This window comes from Terrapene carolina, unplaced genomic scaffold (assembly GCF_002925995.2).
Source record: "Terrapene carolina triunguis isolate 2854851 unplaced genomic scaffold, T_m_triunguis-2.0 Scaffold111, whole genome shotgun sequence".
Taxonomy (NCBI): domain Eukaryota; kingdom Metazoa; phylum Chordata; order Testudines; family Emydidae; genus Terrapene; species Terrapene triunguis.
In genome coordinates, this window is record NW_020664462.1 from 8,693,132 (window position 1) to 8,712,656 (window position 19,525).

At 46.1% G+C, this 19,525-nt stretch overlaps 1 protein-coding gene across 1 annotated transcript in view; it reads right to left on the reverse strand.

Moving 5' to 3' along the window:
* Positions 1 to 887: 887 nt before the first annotated feature.
* Positions 888 to 19,525, reverse strand: part of GARS (glycyl-tRNA synthetase) — a 33,962-nt gene continuing 15,324 nt past the window's right edge. The window contains exons 8-16 of the mRNA XM_026652097.2: positions 18,698 to 18,860; positions 16,432 to 16,596; positions 13,444 to 13,551; positions 12,361 to 12,506; positions 9,433 to 9,518; positions 6,860 to 6,969; positions 5,592 to 5,685; positions 4,137 to 4,327; positions 888 to 1,219 (exon numbers count right to left, since the gene is read on the reverse strand). Of these exons, the coding sequence (XP_026507882.1) occupies positions 1,079 to 1,219; positions 4,137 to 4,327; positions 5,592 to 5,685; positions 6,860 to 6,969; positions 9,433 to 9,518; positions 12,361 to 12,506; positions 13,444 to 13,551; positions 16,432 to 16,596; positions 18,698 to 18,860 (1,204 nt within the window). The 3' untranslated portion in view covers positions 888 to 1,078. The remainder of the gene's footprint in view (positions 1,220 to 4,136; positions 4,328 to 5,591; positions 5,686 to 6,859; positions 6,970 to 9,432; positions 9,519 to 12,360; positions 12,507 to 13,443; positions 13,552 to 16,431; positions 16,597 to 18,697; positions 18,861 to 19,525) is intronic.

The window sequence follows — 19,525 nt, forward strand, 5'->3', positions numbered from 1 at the left end:
AATTTCACTCTCTTAAAAGTATTTGAGGGATGGGAAGTTTCTGGCCCGGCTCAGTTTACGCGTGAAAAGAGGTTTACGAACTGCCAGGGCTGCACTCTGCTTGTTCTCCATCAGCCAAGCGGATTTATTTCCCTTTTGTGCTTCGTCCGCAAGGGTAATGGTTCTACAGGCCTCTGTGACATCTGTGCAGCCTTATTACCATCAATGGGGGCTGGACAGGTGCACCTGACACTTAGTAAACCATGCTGTGAGCACCCAACCCTGTGCCGCTGAAGTCAACAGGAGTGTTGCCATTCACGTCAATCGGGGCAAACCAAGCCCTCTCTTGTACAAGGACCAATCCAACTCTCTTGCTTAGCGGGGTCGGCTGTGCAAGGCTAGCAGGAGTAATGGCACTTAACCGGAGACACAAAGCACGTCAAGCTCTCCAGCTGGAGAGTGCACAGCACGGCTATTAGAGGTTAGGCTTTGTGGCTTGAGGCTACTCGGCATTCCATGAAGTTTCAGAAATAACCACTCCTGCCAACAACCCAATAGATTGTTGTATTTCTCTCTCCAGAAAGGGTGAAGGAGTTCCTTCTGGACACAAGGCCAAATTTAGTCCACAGCTGTGTCTATCTGAGGTACTTACATCCCCCATAATATCAGAGTGCCTCATACTTTAATGTATTTATCCTCACAACCCCATTTTACAGAGGGGGAAGTGAGGTACAGAGTAACTTGTCCAAAATCACTATAGTAGAGCAGGGGCTTGAACTCATGTCTAACGACTGGACCAGCCTTCTTTTATACACCCACAATTCCCATTTGTACCCACAAGAACTAACCAAACAAGTGGTTGATAAAGTCAAAGGTCTCAAAGTACAAGGCTGCACGAACACGGAAAAGCAAGCAAATGCAATGGCTTTTTTATTCATAACACCTTTAATTGCCGTTATTTCAGTTTAAAGTTAAAATCAGGCAGCAATTGAGGAAAAAACGTAGTCCCTGGGTGCACAAACAATGCAGCTTTGAATAATACACATGATAGTTTATTTCATATTAACATGAACAGTAAAAAGTGGACATCATATGGGGCTTATTTCAGGTAATTGTCTTCCTCTATTGTCTCCTTTTTGCCAGTCTCTTGTCCCTCAAAGAGTGGATACTTTGCCTCCACGTCAGCCCAAGTTAGGCAGCCATTTGCCAGGTCACGGATTATGGTAGGAAGTTCAGAGACCTGGGAGGAGAGTGCACAGAAAGAGGCAAGACATGAGACCACACAACCACCAAGTTGATTTCTTTCATCCTACATGTACATCAGAGGTTCTCAAACTGGGGGTCAGGACCCCTCAGGGGGTCGTGAGGTTATTATGTGGGGGGGTTGCGAGCTGTCAGCCTCCACCCTAAACCCTGCTTTGCCTCCAGCATTTATAATAGTGTTAAATATATTAAAAAGTATTTTTAATTTATAAGGGGGGGGTCACACTCAGAGACTTGCTATGTGAAAGGGGTCACCAGTAAAAAAAAAGTTTGAGAGCCACTGGTGTACATGGATAATGTTTAGCACTGTATTACAAATACTGCCACATGATCAACTGTTACCATCTGACGAGAGCAGATCTGTCCAACTTTTTCCATGTAATATTTTTACAGCCATAAACTCTTCCTCAAACTCTGGGACATCAAGTGGTCGTGTCTCCAAGCAACAGGGCATTTTAATTCTAGATCACTTTTCACCATAGCGAATATTGATCAGCTACTCCTAGCATGGAGATTCGCTAGTGAAATGCAGCCATCACTTGGGCGGAGCACAGTGACACATGGCAATGTCACACAACACTTTGGGACAGGTCCAAATGAACCTGCAAGCAGGGGATTTTGACAGGCCCTGGGGCAATGTAACATGAGTGCAAACAGTGGCTGCCTCAGGACCTGCTGAGTTTTCTCTCTGCTATCGTGACTGTGTGCTCAGAGTTTAAGAGTCACAGAGACCATGTATGAATTGATTGAAGGGTCAATGGGAAAAATCAGACATACTAGTCACACTGGGGCCAGCGCGCATTGACATCAATGTGGGTCATTCCAGTGTCTTCAATGGACTTTGGATCAGGCCCAGAACGGCTACTGTGCTGCCTGTGTGAGAGCCCATCAAGCGATTGCTCTTCACAATGCATGCAGAGCCGTCCCCTTTAGGCGTGTGACCAACAGGAGACTCTTCCACTGCAGGAGCACTAGTGTCCCCCCACATCATCTGTGGCCACCATTTGGGCTCCCTTCCTTCTGGAGAATCCCAAGGATGTCACAGTGACCATGGCCTGGGTGCTCTTGAATGATTAGCAGCATTGGCTGCAGCTGACTCAGGTGTGTCTGTGCCATGTCGGGGGGGGGGGGTGGATATTTCATCACGGGGGCGGTCTGGGGAGCTGAGCCTACCCACCTCAGGAAAGGGGGAGGAGACCCTTTCTAATAGCCACTTAACAGCTTGCACTAAGGGTTATTAAGAGCAAATAGCTTGAATGGCTCTCGCCCACTCTCCTGGGCAGCATCCAAACCACTTTGAACAGGTGGATGGGGGGGAAGGATAGCTCAGTGGTTTGAGCATTGGCCTGCTAAACCCAGGGTTGTGAGTTCAATCCTTGAGGGGGCCACTTAGGGATCTGGGGAAAAATCAGTATTTGGTCCTGCTAGTGAAGGCAGGGGGCTGGACTCGATGACCTTTCAAGGTCCTTTCCAGTTCTATGAGATAGGTATATCTCCATATATTATTATTTAGGTGGTGGGTCAGACAGACCCCCAGGTCTGGTCTACACCTAAACGCTAGATCGACCTAGAGAGATGTAGTTAAGCCAAGCTAAGCCCCGGTATAGACAAGGTTATGCTGATGGAAGAATTCTTCTGTCAGCCTAGCTACCGCCTCTCAAGGGGCTGGAATCACTACAGTGATGGAAAACCCCCTTCTGTCGCTGTAGCAAGTGTTTACACCATGGCGCTACAGTGGCACAGCTGCGCCCCTGTAGCATCTGCAGTGTAGACCAACCCTGAGAGACTCCCACAGAGACACAGGAAAATCTGGGCTTGCTGGGAGAATGTACATTGGTTCTGTTCTGCTCCTGTACTTTGAGAAGTCATCCTGTGTAATTAAGGGCTTGTCTACACAGGGAAATTTACCAGCAGAAGCATACTGGCATAGTTTCACTGCTATAGTTATACTGGTATAGGTCTGCTGGTAAATCTCCCCATGTAGATAAATTTCACTACAAACTAAGGGTTTAAGATTAGACTAGTTATGTGTGTTGGCTGTTTGAAAATCTTTTTTCTCTAATGCTTTGTTCCAAGTGCTGAATAAAAATCCTGCATTTCAAAAATGCTGCTGGTCACTATCACTAAATGCAGGTGCCTGAAACCCAGTCGGACCTGCGGGGCGGTAAGTGGCTGATGTACACAGGGTGGCGTACCCAGGTCCTGGCCTGAGTGCAAGGACTGTGAGATTCCTCCCTGAGAGAAGTAAGGGCAAGACACCCAAGAGCTCAGAGGTCTGCATTCAGAGACCAGAGGGGGGGGCCAGCCCAGTAACCCTGGCAGTCAGATCAGCTGTCACTTGAAAAAGTCTATCTGAGCAAGTGAAAACTGGGCTTTTAAAGCGCCTCAAGAGGCCACAGGGGTTAGTTCACCAGAAGGAGAGGGTCCAAGATGGTCACTTGTATGTCACAGCTCACTGAACAGCCTGCAAAACGGCCTGCGGAGACACCATGCTGAGGCCTCAAGGAGACCTACTTCCCCCCAGTAACAGTGACAGGTCACCACAGGATTGTCTGGAGGACAGCTTAGCGCTACATACACAAGTCAGCAACTACATCCACAATGGCCCATGCTCACAGTGAGCAGGTCGGCCTTCTAGCAGGGGCCTAAACAGCTCAAGGCTCCTTTAGGGGTAACCTCTCCCTCTGGCGATTGAAAGCAACTCCTCTGTTCATTTCACTGGCAGGCTGGTGAGTAATACCCCCTCACCTTCCGAGCACACGGCTCATACATGAAGAGTCCTACACGGGTCCCAGCAAGGCCAGTACCCCCATAGGTTCAGAGGCAGCAGGCCCAGCCCCTGCTCTAGTTAAATACGTTTAACTCCTTCCCTCACACACGTGCAGGCATTTTACCTCGGCTCGTATCTGACGCATGGAGTCACGGTCCCTTAGAGTGGCTGTGTGAGGCACCTTGTTCACCGTGTCAAAGTCTATCGTGATGCCGAAAGCCACGCCGATCTCGTCGGTCCTGGCGTAGCGCCGGCCAATGGACCCGGAGGAATCGTCCACTTTGTGGGAGATGCCGTTCCTGGTGAGCGCCTCAGCTGGAAGAAGCCGAGAGTCCCAGGGTTAGCAACAGCCCGGCCGGGCTGGAGGATCAGAAGGACACAGAACCACAGGGCGATAAACAGAAAAGGGGGAGGGGAGTACCAATGGACAGGCATTACTGTCCCGGCAAGGCAGACCCACGACCACTTCCGAAGCCGGTTATTTGCTGCTCGGCCCAACTCTTAACTGGAAGTTGTTCACACACGGTGCAGTGTCACCGCCTGGCTGCAGTCAGTCCCACTGAGGTCAGTGGGGCTGCCCACGAAGCAAGGGTGGGAGATTCTGGCCCTTATGTTTTAAGCTCCTCAGGGTAAGGACTGGTCCCTATTCTATGCCTATAAAGCATCTAGTGCAATTCGTGTACAGTATTAGTAATAACTTGGGGGGGAGGCTGTATGCGTTTGGGGGCTAGAAAGTAAGAAGTGACTTTATTTTGACAGAAGGTTTTGGGTTCGAGGCCCACACAAGGGTTCAGCCTCATACCCACGCACCGTACAGACACTACAGTGCAGGGTTAGCACTCTATGGTGCATTGCTAAGTCTCTTCTGAAAGAGGACACTGAATCACGGGTTTCTCAAGCCTGACATTAAAGGTCAGCAGCGAAACACTAACTGAAGAACTGGTTCATCTCGGTGTCTGGGCCCAGACATGTTATCTCAAAGAACTGAAAACAAAAAGCTCCAAGCAAGCCCTGATTCTAACATCGCGGCTGTCCCACTGACTTACACAGCAATTGTTACTGTGCTCTCTGTACCACTTTGCAAAGTGCTTTGACATACCCAGAGGGGAAGGACTACCTTTGAAACTAAAGCCCAGGACTGGGCACAGGGAGGTCTGGGTTTTATTCAGAGGCTACGTGGCAAGCGAGTGGCCGAGCTGGGAACAGGACGCAGCAGTCTGGGCTCCTGCCCTGCCCTAAGCAATAAACACGCTACTCACCACAGCCATTACATGGGCAGGGTGGGTCACTTTTTTGACACGCAAGTAAATACGTTTTTTCATCAGGACTCACGGTAAAGAGCAAAGGAGCAGATTTTGTGCCTAAGCTGATAAGTTTATATGACAAATTTGCAAGGCTGGCTCATATCAATGCGGAGGTCTCAAATGACAGAAGCTGCTGAAAGCTTTGGAGTTCCCTCTACCTCAGGTGTGTGCAACTACCTTTGGCATAAACAAGCAACGTGAAAAGACCCCACTCTTGGGTCTTTCTTATCTTCCTGAAAAAGAAAAGTGGTATCCGTGGTGCTGCATTTACTCACATAGCTCCTTGACGAAAGGCATGAATTCCTGATTCTGGCTCAGAGGAAGGACAGAGCATTTGAAGGGCGCTACAACAGCAGGGAAGCTGAAGAACTACACAAACAGAGTCAAAACAAACACACGCCAATTTAATTATTAAGCAGCTACAATTTGAGCCAGGTTCTTAGCTAGGGTAAGTCAGCACAGCTCCAGTGAAATCAGCAGAGCTGGGCCAATTTCTTCCAGCGGAGGAGCTGGCCCTCTGTAAATCATTAAAGTGGCAGAGGTAAAGGCACGCTTCACCCGAAACACCTGAAAATGAAGGTGTGTGGGGGGGGGGGACTAAAATATTTAGTCCCAATGCATCTCCCTCGATGGTGGTGCTTAGGATCTAGCACACCCCCTCTCCAATTCGAACAGAGACTTGATTAAGATAGGGAGCATCCCTGTACACAGTTCTGCTGAGATTTAGTTCATTATTAACAAAGTTAACAAAAAAACCACGTTCCAACGGGAGGAGAATTGAGAGTAAGATTCTTTCCCCAGCCTTCATGCTCTCATCTTACTCCACCTCATCCCATCCCTTCCTACTGCACACAGCGCAGGTGCCGGAGTATTTGCACAGGTGGATCACATCTTAGCAGGGAGACTAGATAACGAACCATTTCTTCCTCTCTCCACCCGCCCACTTGTAATCCCATCACAGTAGCAACCTCAGCTGGAAAAGGAATTTAGCTTCTTTAAAAGCAATTTAGCAGTGGGAAACAAGGAAAGGGAGCTGGCCCCAGGCGCTAGATAGCTCTCCATGGACCATCAGAGAGTGCTCCTTGGATTGCAGTGTGGGCATCAATGACACCACCACAGTCTGACATAGAACATGCACTCTTTCCCTCTGACCTCAGCTGCAGGGAGGTCTCCCAAGCCAGGATTGTGAGGCTGCCTGCATGGTACTGAGACTGTGAAAGAGCACAGACAAATCATTTAAAAGGACTTCACTCCCCTAGCAGGAGACCTGCCAAGTTTCAGGCCATAGGGAAAAGTTCTCCCCTCCAAAGTAGAACAGTAGGAGCTTAGAGTGCAAACCGTCCCAGATCATTGTGAGTGCCTGGGTACAACTCGCACCTGCCCTGCTAGGGAGAGGAACTAGGTGACCTAACAGGATTTTCCCATATCTGCTGTGTATTTCACTGTATAATTTAAATCCCACAGCTGTATCTGGTGGTGGGAGTTTATGGAATCAAACCCCACAGCTGCTTCTCAACCAATCCAAAGGCACGTGAAGGCTCACCGTTCGTTGTTCATCTCCCTCTCGGACATGGAATGTGTGTTCAAACACTGTATACATGATCCTTCCAATTCCGAATGAGGGCTCAATCACATTCGGGACTATTTCTTCCACTAGAGCACAAAACACATTGCATTCAGAAAGGCAGTTTACAAAAGCACCGTTCTTTGATTGAACCTGCACTCCTTCACACAAGTCTGGATTGATTGCAGTTGAATGTATAAAGAGATGGGTTTAGATAGCACCCATATAAGCACATGTAGTCCAAATCTTGATCTCCAAGTATTCCCATTGGAAGCAGAGCTATCATTATACTATGAATCTATTAGTCTGAGCAAAGGAGAGGGGGAGAGAAACCCTTAAATTCCAACCTGATCTCCATCAATGACTCCCACTGAGTTCTCCATTTATCTGCCTCAATGTCTCCATATGTGAAATGCCAGCAGAGGTGGCACGTGAATTAGTTTATATTTGTAAAGCCCTTTGAAGATGAAATGTCCCATGTAAGCAATACTACACTCTCTACAGAATGCATTTAAACACAGTACAGCCCTCACCAAAGTACTATTTAAAAGGACTTTTCCCCCCCACGCTGTCTTCCTGGTTTGTATAGGAGCTTTCACAGCCTAGCCCACCTAATGCCTGCCCTGGCTAGAGACGGCACAGCATTTTAAAAAAAAGCCTTGGCAGCCAAATTGAGAAGCTACAATTTGTTAGAAGCATAAGCTGGTTCTAGAAACTAAGCGACAATGTTATTTTGTTTAGATGCTGAAAAGCCATTTCTGATGTACTAGCCTCATGTTCCCATCTTCACTGGTTAGAAAAATAACTCTTCTGTGAAATAGGCCAGTTCTGCTCTGCCAGCCACTTTGCCACAAAAACCTTCTCCCTCCGGGATAATATTTACAGGACATCTTATGCCATTTTTAATGTTTCTCTCAGAGCCATCGCCCTATGGAACGTGAATACAGAACATTAGATTCCTTCACTCTGGCTATGCCGCCCCTTCCAGCCCTGGATAAGATGAACTCTGAGTCTGTACTCATACAAATTAAGTGACCAGCAACCAAAACGCCAACTGACTGCTCTGAGATAGTAAAACGGAGATGGACGACGAGTGTAATTACTTTCTACCACTGACTGACAGGCACTTAGAGACCTTGCTAATGCCTGCAGACTGCGTACGCCTCCGAGGCGGAGTAAGAGTTAAGGATGCTCTGCACCTAACAGGAAGCACTTAGAATCTTGCAGGACTGGCTCTTAAATGATAAAGAAAAAGGTGAGGAAGGATAATGGTCCAGTGGTTAGGATGCTTACCTGGATCTCTGGGTTAGAAAATGGGTTAAATTTCTAACCCGACCACAGACTTCCCATGTGACCTCAGTCAAGTCATTAATAGCGCTGGCTGGCACAACAAAGTTCACTTCCACAAAAGTTGTCAAGATTTTGGAAAAATTGGGACGAAGCCAAATCCTCTAAAAATGTTGCAGAACTGAAATCCTGCAATATTTCCTTTCAGACACATGGTATTTCCAAAGTGACATATGCCCCCTGGGATCCCCAGCCCCCCGCTTGCAGTGAGACCAGGCACCCTGGAAGCTTCTGACTAAAACTGACACGACTGTCAGTGTTCATTACTGTCCATCACTGAATGACAGCAGTGAAAGTGACCAAACTCTTATCTTCAGCCTGGTGGGGAATCAGGAGCCTGGAGGCCCTGGGAGCACAGGCCCTGCCGCAGCCCATCTCATGGCTAGAGCAGACTGAGGAGCCCACTGGTCCCAGAGTTCGGAAGCCCAGGAGTCCCTGACTCTGAGGCCATCCTCATGGCAAGCGATCCTGGAGCCGCGGGCCCAGGTGGGAGAGCTGGCAGGAGACCAAGCCTGGGTTGTGTCGGAAGTCTGTCAAAATTGAACAGTTTCGCGAAACATTTTGATGAATCAGCAAACAATGAAAAAATGTTTTGGGGGAATTTTTCCAACCAGCTCTAGTCACTTAAGACTCTCTGGGCCTCAGTCTCCATCTGTAAAATGGGGAGAATAGCACTGCCGTACCTCACAGGGATGTTATGAGGCTAAATACATTGAACATTATGAGTGCCTCACCTATAGTGGCAACGGGGGCCATGTAAGTACCATAGATAGAAGACCGTCTGTCTACTGATAATTACAGAAAGTGATTATTTTATAAGACAGAATCCTATAAATAATTGTCTGATCAACTTTGATCCTGTGCTGGAACTTATCCTGAAAAGAAATAATTCATCTGAAAACAGAGGGAACATTTCTTAAAAAACCATTAGCCACAAAGCTTGGTACCTAAACTTAGGCATCATAATAAAAATGGCTTGATTGACTAAGGTGCTTCTATTGAAGTCAATGAAAGCAGCAGATTCTCAGCACCTCTGGGATTGAGCCACTTACTTAGGAACCTATGTACTGGTTTAGGTGCTTAATTTTATGCACCCAAGTCTCAACATTTTGGCCACAACTTTCAGATTTGCTTAACTCTCCTGCATTCAAAATGTATTGTGATCAGCTTCCCATCTCTAAGATTAAAAAGTAAATAAAAGTTACCATGCAGTGTTTTCTGGAATCTCTTCACACTGACCATGTCCTTTGTTAATTTAAATGTTTTCCCTTCAGTTTCAACAGTGAATTCCCTGTAAAGAAAATACCAGTGCTTTAGTATTAGTCAACAAAACTAGTTATGTCACTTTCCCTTAGGTGGTTTCACTGGTTTATTTAAAAAAAAATTAAGAAGAACTGGTTTGGGGGCTATACGGAAAAGTCAGCTCAAACTCCAGGGATCAAAGGAAGAAACATGTAGCATGTCCCATTTTTTTTAAATACTCAAAGTTTTTAATCTAGCATTTTTATTATTGTTGTAAAATAAAATTTAACATAAAAGCAATGTGGTTAATAGCCAGGAGCAAATTCAATTACAATATGGAAGGGTTCCAGGGTGAAATACATAAAAAGAAAAATTAACCACAAGACAACCAGACATTCATTCACTCACTACAGACTTTTCATGTATTGTAACACACACATACTTTTTGTGTAAATTTAGTTCTGCTGGCGAGTACCTGATCTCTGCATGGGAATTGGAAAAATCAAAGATATTTTTTGATCTGTTAAAGCTTACCAAACAAGTGGATAGGCCAAAATCCATTTTTGACTGATTCCTACAGCTTTTGGTGTTGCTCGCTCTTAAGGCGGACAAAAAAAGTTAACTCACTGCTGCTACAGGGCCAAATCAGTAACAGAGTCGGAGTATAAGGGACGACCAGATCAACTGATCTGACCTCCTGTATAGCACAGGTCACCACCACCACACCACCCAGCATCCACACATTAAACTCAACAACCGAACTAACGCCAAGTTATTACAGCCCACAGGAGACTAGACATGTGCCACAGGCAGAGAATAGGAGGGACCAATCTGAGGCCCCCGCTATGGCAGGGAAATGAGTGAGATACAGCCAGATAATCCTGGCAAGTGACCTGCACCCACATGCTGCAGAAGAAGGCAACAACAACAAAAAAAACCCTCAGGTCACTGCCAATCTGACCTGTGCTGTGAAAATTCCCTCCTGACCCCACATATGGTGTTCAGTTATACCCTTAGCATCTGAGCAAGAACCAGGCAGCCAAGCACCTGAGAGACTGCATGGTGCCACCTCAGAGACTTGGCCTTCCCCACCCAATGTCCCATCTCCAGCCATGGCCATCCCTGATGCTTCAGAAGGAGATTTAAACCCCCCCCCCAAACACCCCAAAATACATTGGGGGAGGGGGAGCAAATCCCTTCCGGACCCCCGAGCTGTCCTGTCAGGCAGAATTCCCACTGATGTCAACCTGGCCCTAAATATCCTGTTCACAAACAGCGAAGATTTATTTTATTAAACTTCCAGCTGGCAAATTGCTGCTGCAGTACAAACTCTGCCTCATTTTGTAAGGCAGCCACCTACAGAAAAGAGTCATCTAAACTTAACCATCCGTAAAACAGGTCTAACCACAGGCACTTCAGCATACAGCCGGCCGAGTGCACCCGTGCTGGTGAATCAGTAGTGGTGTCTCAGGTATACTAAACTGATGGCTTCCAGGAGCGTGCGTAATACAGGAATGGGTGAATTTATGAAAGGCTACGTGCCAAGCTGCCTGCATCGAGACCTATTTCCCAGAGGAGATTACGTTTATAGAGGTACGTCCTGAATGTGGCTAGATCAGGGAGTCGAGTTTGGACTACTTTCATCATTTGTGGTAAAAGCTACGTACACTGAAAAATGCTGCTATTGCTTTGCTCAATTGGAGGGTTAAGGAACTGGGTTAACTTGCTTCTGGTTTGGACTTCTGTAGGACCAATGCACCCAGTGAAAATTTCTCAGTCTCGCAGGCCTGGTTTGGATGTATTACAAGTACTGTTTTTCTTGCACTTTGGTTACTTTGACACTCAAAACACTTAAAAAAACAAATTGGCTCTAATACGGGGGGAAGGGGGGGAGGAACGCAGTGTATCAGTTACTCCATTGGACTTGTTCTGCACAAGCTATTTCAAATAACATAGGAGCAACAGCTTTATTTATTTTTTTAAGCTAACACTGCTCGGAAATGTAACAAAGCTTTTTTTGAAGTCAGGCAGAGAATCCGAACTCACCAACTGGAAAACCTACTTAAACGTGGCTGTGCCCGGCCCCTCCATATTCACAGTTCTCTAGCACCGCAATAATCCAAACGGCACCTAAAGTCAGACTGACTGCTGCCAGCTGTGCTACTCCCACTGGTGTTTTACCAAATGATAGTTCGACAAGCCTCTGTTTGCCAGATGCTGGAACTGGATGACAGGGGATGGATCACTTGATAATTGCCCTGTTCTGTTCTTTCCTTTTGAAGCATCTGGCACTGGCCTCTGTCAGGTTACTGGGCTACGTGGACGATTGGTCTCACCCAGTCTCATTTTCTTATTCTTATGAGCCTATTGTCTACTGATGAACCAAGCCATACTGGGCATGAATCATTCCCATGTGAACGTCTATTTCGAAATAGACCTGACTGCCTTTGTCAGAGCTGGCCAGTTCATGAGCCCCAACCCACAAGTCGCTGAACAGCCTCCTCTCCCAGCAAACTCAGTGAGAGCTCAGGGCTCTCACCCCCTCACAGGTGACATTTGGTACCTTACAGGACTGGCTCCTACGTGACACACAGGGCAGCTTGCCAGGAGCCAGCAGGCTGCACCTAGTCTGCATGTAAACGCACATACTTCTTAAACCAAAGCATAAACGCACATAACCCTAATGACATGTAACTGTATTCTGTCCATCAGTGAAGAATTGCCTCTTGGCTGAGCCACCAGCAGCAAAAACTGCAGATGATCCATTTTATCACAGCCTTCAGTTACTGGCAAGGCTGGTGCAGGATGCACTGAGATTACTCAAGCGGCTTTTTGGGTATCCTGGCTTGCTAAGAAAATCTTATTCAGCCCCACACCCAGTGCCTTCTCACCCTTTCTCATTCAGCAGCTTCTCCATCTCGCTGATGTAACATTCGTCGCAGATGGAAAGGTATTCCAGCACCAGCTTCGCATCCTTCTTGTAGGCCTTGCCAATGGCTCCCTTATTTGCCTCAAACTGAACAACACTGGCTGTTTTGTACAGACCAGTTAAGGAAATCGAACTCAGAGGACACTGTGACCTGACACTTTCATTAGTTCATACCGGGTAACAAATGTAATTACTGCAGCACCTACAGAATCTGGGTCTATGTTTTGTCATTGTATCTTATTCAGTGCTGACACCGGTTTGAGTAACTTACCTCAGAGCAGGAAGTAAACAGTCCCTATCAGTACTTTAGATCAGCATATACATGCAGCTAATATGGTCGCTATTAGAGCAAGAATAAGACTTTTACACACTGGGTTGGTTTCTCATCTCAGTTACACCCAAGTAATCTGGAGTGACACCAATTGCTTCAGTGTAGTTACTCCAGATTTACACTGGTGCACCCAAGAACAGAATCTAATCCAATATCTTCAAGAAAAGGCCCACCAGGCCTTCCCCACAGAGCCAGTTGCGGCTCACCACCTCAGTGGAAACATAACGGACGGATACCAGGGCAATCTGGGAAGCAGTCCCTCCCAATCCCCTGAAGGGGACAAAGAGGGGCAGGAAATCAGTGGTTCTGAGCCAGCGTAGAACCTGGCAGATTGAATCCTCTGAGCAGACCACACCCGCTTACCTTTTAATGGGTTCACACCCTTCTTTAAATGCTCCAAAGTTCTTTTCAAGTAACTCGTGTAATGTTTAAACTGTGTTTATGAAAACAAACAAATCGAAAACAAGGACCCAGGAAACAAACTTTGGCCTGTATTTCCTTTACTCACCTGAGTAAAGTTACTCATATGCTGAAGTCTTTGCTGGGTCAGCCCCAAAGATATTCTTTACACTGCTATGAGCATCAAGGTCTCCTGATTTAATCTAGACACTCACTCAAAAGTCTAACTTTGAACAGACCTGCACAGGCCTTAGGACATTTCAGTTTCAGATGCTACCTAGCTTTAGAGAGAACTGTTTTATTCACAAAGGATATGGGTTCTTTCAGAGGCTTCTCAGCTACAAGAGGAACTTTGGTGGCTCTGGCGTGGCAGGAGAGGTCATAGCAGGCGCGATCAGCACAACCAACAATCTCAATCCAACCCTAGAAAAGCAAAAGTGGAAGCTTTTAACAGTCTGTCTTTCTGTTCGCTTAACCATCAAACATATTTGTTTACCCCTAAGCCCACCATGCTCCCAGGGCTGGTTTTTCTACCTAATTAGCTCTGTTATGATAAGCAGCATTAGTTCCACCAGCTCCTCCCTAATCTGAATGGCCCTCTGTTTGCTTCGAGAAGTAACCAGCTATGTAAAAAAATACAAGGTGCACATACATGCAGGGCCAGGTTCTCTAGCGAGGCTGGTGGAACTACACAGACTTATGCCAGCTGAGGACCTGGGTAACAGCGTACGTTTTTTACATTCACATCAGCATGCATGAGATGCGCTGAGTAACTGGGTATCACTGGGGATTTTATCACTTCATGAGCTTGGGGCAGAGTAACCAACTCGCCTCTTTACAACTGTCAAAGATGCATGCTTAAGAGCTGCTAAGTAACACATGAGTCACAACTGACTGAAGCATTTCCTTGCATACGTTCATATCTGTGGAAAGGAAGAGTCTGTAAACGAATTAATTTGCATGAAGCACTGCCCATGAATTCCAAATCTTTTTAGCAAAACCAATGAGCTGTTTGGTTTACAATGTGGCCATACATGAGACAAGGTGCGTTGGTCTTCTCCATTCATTCTGTTGTGCTGGGGTGTGTGTGTGTGTGTATGCAAATGTACATACAGTCAAAATCTGCTTGCATGAAATTCCAATTGGCAAGAGAAGGACTCAAAGGGCATGTCTAATTTGCAATCAGAGGTGTGAATGCAGCACGTGCAGACATACCCAAGCAGGCTCGGAAGATAGCCCAGATACCACTGCAGCACAGGCTAGCCATTCAAGTACATATCAGGATCCAGGGCAGGCTTGTGCAGCTTCACTGCTATTGTTATTTGAGCTAACTAGCTCAAAGCTTGCTTGGGTACGTCTAGATGTGCTGCATGCAGTGTTGCTGTATCCGTGTTGGCCCCAGAATATTCGAGACACAAGGTGGGTGAGGTAATGCATGTTATTGGACCAACTTCTGTTGGTGAGAGAGATGCTTTCGTGCTTACACAAAGCTCTTCTTCAGTGTAGACATACCCAAAGAGGATGTGTGTACAGGAAACATCCCTATGCTCCAACACATTCCATGCAGGAAAGTCCTACAGAATTTCACAGGGAGGAAACCAATAGGGTATGACAGAAAAACCTATTAGACATACCAGACAATGATAACCCTTCTACAGAATTTTTAAACCATCCTGTAGAATTATACCGCCGCTACACAATTCTGTAAGTTGGTTTAAATATTCTGTAGGAACAGAGAAATCCTTCTGTTCAGTTCTACAGGACTTTTCTATGAAGGGATGGATTCAGATTCAGGCAAGTTCCAGTGATTCTTGAGCTTAAAAGTTTGGTACAACCTTACACATAGTAACAACATCCGTTAGTGGGCTGTGATGACACACTACTGATGGCCAATCCCACAGCTATTTCAATAAGGAGTCGAGATGATTAATGTTCAGCCAGAACACTTGTATTTTTACCCACACAGAGCCAAACCTGGACATCCTTACTCATACCTTAAACTAAAGCAAACTCCTAATTAACTGAACCATCTATCCAACCCTAGAAGAGCAGAGGACTGGATTCCATGATCGAGGAGGTCCCTTCTGGTACTATGTTCCTAAAGTCCCCATCTTGTAATGAGCTCTGCATGGGCCTTCCTTTGGGCATGCAGAAACCACCCTGTTTGGCCCTCTTGACTTCAACGGAGCCTCTCACGGGGATCTGCCAAGAGAAGCTCATTGCGATGGTAGGGCCTACGTTCGTAGTGGCTGACAGAATCTCATCGGCCTTCTGACCCCATCTTGTGATTCAATTCCATGGAGTTCTCAAAGTAGTTTCAGCAGTCTGAGAATTAGTGGAACCCGTCCCACTTGAAAAGACTAGTCAGGTGCAAAGAGAGGCTTTACTCTAACGGGAGAACTGCTCATTCTCCCTACCCAATTCCAGTCAAAGGATTTGATCCGATTCTCTTACACGGGAGGCTTCTTCTCTTTCCAGTCGCCATAACTGATCAATAGGAGAGCCCCCTAAGAAGCTTCCATTCAAAAATATCACTGCTGACTAATATAAAGACCGCCATCGAGATTTTTAGAACTAGCAATAAGCTCTCTAAAAACATGCAATAAGGAGGGTTTAAACATCTGCTACACCCTTAACAAACCTTCCTGGTCACTTAAAAAAAATATATACACAAGATCTTAAAAGCCCAAACAAACAATCAGAGGAAAGCACAGTGTACGCTAAGTCCCGACATCACAAAATTCTTCCAGCAGCAAAGGGGGAGCGAGGGTGGAGTAGGAACAGAGGTCCTGGGAAAACAGCTCCTGTAGCACTAGCTGGCCCAGCAACAGGGAGTCCTTTTTTTAGCCCTCATAGTCAAAGGGGGCTGGGGATGGAGCAGGAAGGAAGCTGCCTTGGCCAAACCGTTCCAGTAGTACTGTCTTCTCCACCACTGATTTTATTGGGGTAACAAGCTGGAAGCCACAGAGGCCTAATTCTCTTCTCACCTGGGTGCAATTCATCCACATGCCGCCTATGTCCTCTGACTAGGGTTCACCGCCGGGCAGAAGGAACATGTGATGTACACGTTCCCCTTACAGCAGTCATAAATCAGGAGTGACTCCGCTGTAGTCAATGAAGTTGTGTAAGCATGAAGCTAAACAGAGAGGAGAGCCAGCCTTAAACCTACCTGTTGAATGTCTTCACTTTAATAAACAGAGTTGGGAGACCATCTTACTAGTGGCATGCCAGGCTAGGAACACATCAGCGCATGGGGAAAGCGCAACTCAAGACCCTGCTGGTAGGTTTAATCCTGCAACTTACATAGGATGTTTTGGACTCTGCATCCCAGCAGTCACAGGCATAATGAGCCATCTCGTTCTCCATGTGCTGTCGGAAGCGCAGCTTATCCGGGGATACACCAACCTTTGTAAGGTAGAGGTAGATTCTGCCAATGAAGTAACCTAGTACAGAGTTATTGATCACACCCTAGAGAGAGAGAAACACACACTTCGTTAATTTCCACATCATTTTGTTGCCTCAGAAAGAATGGACACAGCAGATACTACACCTCTACCCCGATATAACACATCCCAATATAACATGAATTCAGATATAACGCGGTAAAGCAGCACTCCGGGGGGGCGGGGCTGCGCACTCCGACGGATCAAAGCAAGTTCGATATAACGCAGTTTCACCTATAACACGGTAAGATTTTTTGGCTCCCGAGGACAGCGTTATATTGAGGTAGAGGTGTACTTCCCTTTAGAGGGACAACTTCTTGCTGCAGCATGTGGTAAATTGATACAATATGTTTCCTAAAACCCACTGCATCATGAGCTCAGCACAGCAAAATCTCTGTACTGCGCAGTAAAATCTCCCAATGGAAGTGCTGCGAGCACATCATTTGTGACTGAAACTACTGAACTTGCCACGTAGCAGAATACCATACCACGTCTTTGCACTGTACCCAGAGAAACAAATATTTGACAATGGGCTCTTCAGTCTAGCAGAGAGAGGTATAACACGAGCCAATGGCTGAAAATTGAAACAAGATAAATTCAGACTGGAAACAAGGTGTAAATTTTTAACAGTGCGAGTAATTAACCATTGGAACAATTTACCAAGGGTTATGATGGAGTCTCCATCACGGGCAATTTTTAAATCAAGAGCGGATGTTTTGCTGAAAGAGGCGCTCTAGAAATTACTTTGGGGAAGTTCTATGGTGTGTTATACAGGAGGTCAGAACCAGATGATCACAATGATTCTTTCTGGTCTTGGAATCTATGAAAAGGCCATCTTCAAATACTGGAGTTCAGAAGTGTAGCTCTGTAGATTATGGAGGGAGGGTTTAACGATTAAGACAGGGAAACTGGGAGTCAGGACTCCTGGGTTCTGTTCCCAGTACTGCCTTTGCTTTGCTGTGGGACCTTGGGCGAGTCATTCGGCCTCTCTGCGCTTGATTTTCCACCTCTAAAATGGGGTTTCTACAAAGTTACCTCAGGGGGTGTTTTGGAATGCCTGTAAGGCAGTTGGCAATCAATGCACGGGCCCCATAATGGAGAGAGTTCAAAGAAAAACGATTAACAGGATTAGAAGGTCTGGAGGAACTTACTGAGGAGGAAAGGTTCTGGGCCAGATAAATAAAATTGAGTCCAAAGGGTTCAGATCAGGCCCTAAACAACAAAATATGTAGAGGCTAAGATGAAAAGGAGGGGAGAGGGAAAGAGTGTACAAAAGTTTTCTTACTCCCTCCCATCACTTCTGGCTCCACCCCTCCAAAGAGGCATCATTTTGGCTGCTGGGAATTTGAGCAGAGTTATTGATGAATCATCTTTAATTATTATATTGACAGTTTGCAAGAGGTTTTGTTTTGTTCTTTTTGTATTAATTTGCAAGACAAACCCCTCCCCACTTGCTACCAGTCATCTCATACCATCAATACAACACAGTCACCAACGTTCTGTTACGAACATCTAGTATCAACAAGGAGTTGTACCAAAAAGTCTTCAACATGTACAGACGTAACAGTATACTTTTATACAACAGTGCATGTTATTTACACCGTGGTAACGCCTATCAACCTCAGTCATGGACCGGACCCCATTGTGCTAATCTCTGCACAGACAGAACAAAAAGATGGCCCCCAACCTAAAGGATTTTCAGTCAAAATGCGTTTCTGTATTATATCATTCAGTGTCTATTTTTAGGTGACCAGTCATGTTCTTTCTTTAATGCACTCGGATGAAGAATCAGGGTTTTGGGGATTCAAACCCAACACACAGCGTATTGGTGCCAGGTGATACAAAAAGGGGGTCTGGATTCTCAGGCTGCCCCCAGCCTTTTAGCAGGTACCCCTAATGTGCTCCCTCTCCCAAAAACTAACCTGGAAGCCTAACCTATGCAACAGTGCTACCTGACTGTGTCCTTTCAGTACTGATGAAGGCCAGATTTTGATCTCACAGGTGCCCACGTGGAGTAACTCCACTGGACTCCATGAAGGTACTCCTGATGTACAAGTTTGGAATTAATTTACCCCTGCAAGCATGCTACCAAATTAAGTTGTGAATGGTCATGCGAGTAACATTACCTGCTCAACAGCATCTCCCAGACGCATTCTGTGGGCGGACTGCCCACTGACCTGGGCTTTGGAGGAGTACAGGAGGATGTGGAGATCTGCCACACTCTGGAACTTGGGGTGATACTTCTCACTGGGATCCACAAAGTGCTCAATTTCTGCCATGGTGAATTCTCTAAGCAGAACACACAGAGCCACATGCTAGCATTAATGCACACTTCCCAGGAAGAACCTTCCCCACCAGCCTTTTAAATGTGCTTTAGCCTGTTAAAAACGCAAATCAGGAGTTTCAACACCAACAAGTGCAGTGCCAAGGGACCAGACAGATTAGAAAGCACGCCGCTTTTCTTCAGATGTTGGAGGGTTCCCCCACCCCCTTTAGCTTCTATTAAAAGGTACCTACAAATTCTCTTGGAAGCCTTTAGGCCAGGGGTTCTCAATACAAAAGTGAAAACCACTGCTTTAGACCTTGGTTATCACATCACTGACTCAGAGGGAAGAATGCTACCTACTGAAATACCCAAACCCTTTCCTAAATCATGTGTATCCTCTGGAGGTCTCCCACCCAAGTTATGACCTGGCCTCACCCTGATAAGCTTTCTAACTAGATCTTGCAACGTTTATTGTGAGGGATTGGGGGGGGGGGGGGGAAGAACCACTCATGGTACATTTTTAAAAATGCAATACTGGAAGCTCCAGCACCATTCTGTTTAAGAGCACAGATGAGATTTAAAACTGCAAGCTTTTCCAGTATTCAACCCAGGCCGTCTAACAACAAACATTTGTTTATTTACTTTGCTTTACTGCAAACAGATGGCAAAAGTATTCTGCATGGCATCG